This window comes from Populus alba, chromosome 2 (genome assembly GCF_005239225.2).
Source record: "Populus alba chromosome 2, ASM523922v2, whole genome shotgun sequence".
NCBI lineage: Eukaryota > Viridiplantae > Streptophyta > Magnoliopsida > Malpighiales > Salicaceae > Populus > Populus alba.
Window position 1 is genome coordinate 18,676,033 of NC_133285.1, and position 3,379 is coordinate 18,679,411.

A 3,379-nucleotide genomic window follows, 5' to 3' on the forward strand; every position below is an offset into this window, starting at 1 on the left:
TTCGATATTGTCTACCTCTGAAAAAGTTATGTTTCTGTGATAAAGAGCTCCATAATCAAAGAATTAGAGCAGAACTTGTATTCATAGTTGTTCCGTTTGAACTACATGAAAATTTGTTGGCCTGCAAAACATCGGACATGCTCCTAGCTTCTTGGCTTCACTGCTTTTAATAAGAGAAATGGTGAGTGCTAATGGACTTGCTGGAACATGCAGTTGTAACTTGAGGGTTGTCCTGATTAGACTTATTATAGAAAATGTAAAAGGAATTACAGATGATAAATTCATTGAAAGAAACGAAAGTATGCACTCGCAGTATTGGAAAAACATCCTTATTTTCCGCATTACAATCCCATATAGAATTAATATACAACAAAAGAGTTCTGATCCTATATTTGCATAAGTGTTGAAGAAAATGAGAGTGACGGTCTCAACCATCATGGATGTTGGCTTCAAGCAGCATGCAGCTGTGAGATTTCATTTCATAAGGCTGCCGAATGACAGGCTCGCTATCATTTGAGAAGAACCCTGGAAATGGAAGAGCTGTATCAACCAAGCGATGCCATGTCATCCCTTCAGGGACTTCAGGTAGAGTGACACTCTCTGAGCGTCCCGCTGCATTGAAAGCAATGAACATGTCACCCTCTACATGGGAAGATTCAGAGCTCAATCCACTCCCTGGTTTGTCAACCTTCAGTGTCATGGCAAGGAACTTGCAGGATGGATCTTCCCATCTTGGGGGATTCTGGTCGCTTCCATGCCAGTCAATATTTTCTTCCTTCAAAAAGTTTCTCTTCTGAAGGAGGTCACTTCGCCTCATTCTCAAGGAACTCAAAAATGAGATGAACTGTGTGGTTTGGATACCAAAACCTGTTGACAGCGCATTCCAATCAAAAGGTTTTCTGCTACCATATGAAGTGGAACCCCCAGAAGATTGGCCACACTCATCTCCCATGTTAAGAACTGGAACACCAAGTGAAACAAACAAAACAAAGAGATAGTTACGGATTTGTTTCAGTCGTCTTTCAAGGATAGTGGTTTTGTTTGTGGGTCCTTCTTCTCCACAATTCCAGCTTAATTCTGAAGCTAACTCATCGCCACTGAAGCTGACTAAGTCCACAAGAGGAAGTCCAAAGTTCCTGGTGATATAATTGAAAGAGAAGGCTGGGCCTCGTCCGCTAGAAAAGATGTCCCCACTCCCACAAAGCCGTGTTGCGAGGTCACTAAGAAGACCCTCACCCCTCAAAAAATTTCTTAGATCGTAACAAAATTTTGTATTCATTTCAGCCCATTTCTTCCAATGAGGAAAGGCAGTTTCCTTTGCCTCCAGTTCTTTGGGATCCCAACAATCTGCAATGATCTTTGTCTTTGAGAACAATGGATGAAAGGCTATTGCTTCAACGACGGGAGGACGAGACAAATATTCACCACCAAACGACCTCAACAGAGATGAAGCATTTATGAAACAGAAACCATCTATGTGAAACTCAGTAACCCAGTGCTGAAGACTATCTAGAATCACCCTTTGGACGATAGGATGATTACAATTCAAAGCATTTTGTGAGTCCAAACCTGTAGGAATGCTGGTGCAATAGTAGGATGAATCATCAATTCCTTGTAATGCTCCAGCTCCAGCAGTATGGGTGAAAACAACTTCCATCAAAACTTCTATCCCATTGGCATGCAATTTCTTTACCATCTCTTTCATCGAGCTAATGGCAGCCACAGAGCCATTAGAAGGACCATAAACGTTTGATGGTGAAAAGAAATGACATGGAAAATACGGCCCCTTTTGCTCATCAAACGGAAATATTGACTCTAATAGGACTGCATTCACACCAAGATTCTTAAAATGACTTAACTTCTCAATCAAACCAGCAAAGGTCCCTGCAGCATCACTGGATATCTGGCTAGAGTTGTCTTTTGTAAAACGCATCACATTCACCCGATAAACAACTAGTTTCTCCATTGCCAAGTTAGGAGGAACATCATCGCTCCAATCAAAAACAGGTTCTTCGCATAATCGTCCCAGATACTTAGGCAGCAGGCCAGGTACATTATCTGTGACGGAATTAATGATAATTTTAGAATATGGATCCAAAAGAACACGGCCAGCATCGAATTTATCTGCGTCACTCTGAAGAGCAGCTCCTTTACATCGATAACCATAGCTCAGAAAAGTCCACGCACCTTCCAGTGAGGCATGCCAGATATCACCTGATCGATTAACATATGGATCTAGATCAAGCTCTAAGGCAGGCTTGCCTGATGTACTATCATCATACAAACATAGAACGCAACCCGCCGCACTCCTTGAAAAAAATGCAAAATTCATGGAACCATCAGTAGAAAAGGAAAGACCAAGTGGAGTTGGATAACCAGAATCAAATCCAATCGGAACACAAAAATTAGACCTGTTATGATTCTTGATCTCCACACCACTTGATGTAGGTTTGAGAAAAAATGAGAGGTAGAAGGGGGTTTGTTTAGCTTCGAACTCCAACTCAGTAGCAAACCTAGCAAAAGAATTCTGTAAGAGCGGAGTCTCTATGGTCCTGGCATGAGAGGATGAGTCAAGAGGCATGAAACATGACGAATCAGACGTGTATATGCCCCAGATAAGCATCAGACTAATATTATCACTAGCACCCAATGCCAAGGATGAAACTTCAACATAAACTGCATACTTCCCGTTTATCTTCCCAACAGAAATTTTGACATGACCACCAATTTCCGTCCGAAATCGATAAGTCGAAACTTCCTTTAGTTGGTCAACTAATGGATTGCTTGAAGTAAACATCATCTGTTCAGTTGGCTGGGCAGCAACTCTTGATCTAGCAAACAACAATCTCGAATCTTTACCAACATCCATCCTCCCAAACCGCCTTTTGGGTCTGGATTTTTTAGTTTTACAGACATAATGAATCGATTTAGATGATTCTACGGATCCACGGTTACAGAAGCATAATGGGGTTATTGCAAGTAAGGGAGAAAGAGTTGTCATATCTCCTCCAAAACCCAAAAACCCTTGCTTTCCTACAGATAGTAAACTAACCCAAATTAACAAAAAGGAAGAATAACAAAAGAGATGCATCCCATGATCAAATATCTTATTTAAGATCAGATAATAACTATGATTTGAGTGAGGGAAAAAAGAGAATGCAATGTCTGTAAAGCCGATTCAGAAACAAGTTGAAGCCCATAAATAGAAAAGGAATAAGAACTTACATTAATCTATGAATGATTATTGATTGAAATGAGATCAGGGAACAAACGAGAGAGAGAGAAAGAGAGAGCGTCCGAGTCACTTATAAGAGTGGAGTGGAGTGAAGTGAAGTGAAGGCGTGTTCAATGATGACAGAGATATCTGTCTCTGGTTTGG

General features: G+C 40.9%; 1 protein-coding gene across 1 annotated transcript; it reads right to left on the reverse strand.

Annotated features, from left to right (window-relative positions):
- Positions 1–257: 257 nt before the first annotated feature.
- LOC118044126 (isoamylase 2, chloroplastic) lies at positions 258–3,379 on the reverse strand. Its single transcript, XM_035052282.2, has 2 exons — positions 3,226–3,379; positions 258–3,033 (listed from the first exon to the last, which is right to left on the reverse strand). The coding sequence occupies exon 2, from the start codon at positions 2,999–3,001 to the stop codon at positions 428–430; it is 2,574 nt and encodes an 857-aa protein (XP_034908173.1). The 5' UTR covers positions 3,002–3,033; positions 3,226–3,379; the 3' UTR covers positions 258–427.

Coding starts and splice junctions, on each gene's coding strand:
- LOC118044126 (XM_035052282.2), bottom strand. CDS start 3,001: ATGACAACTCTTTCTCCCTTACTTGCAATAACCCCATTATGCTTCTGT.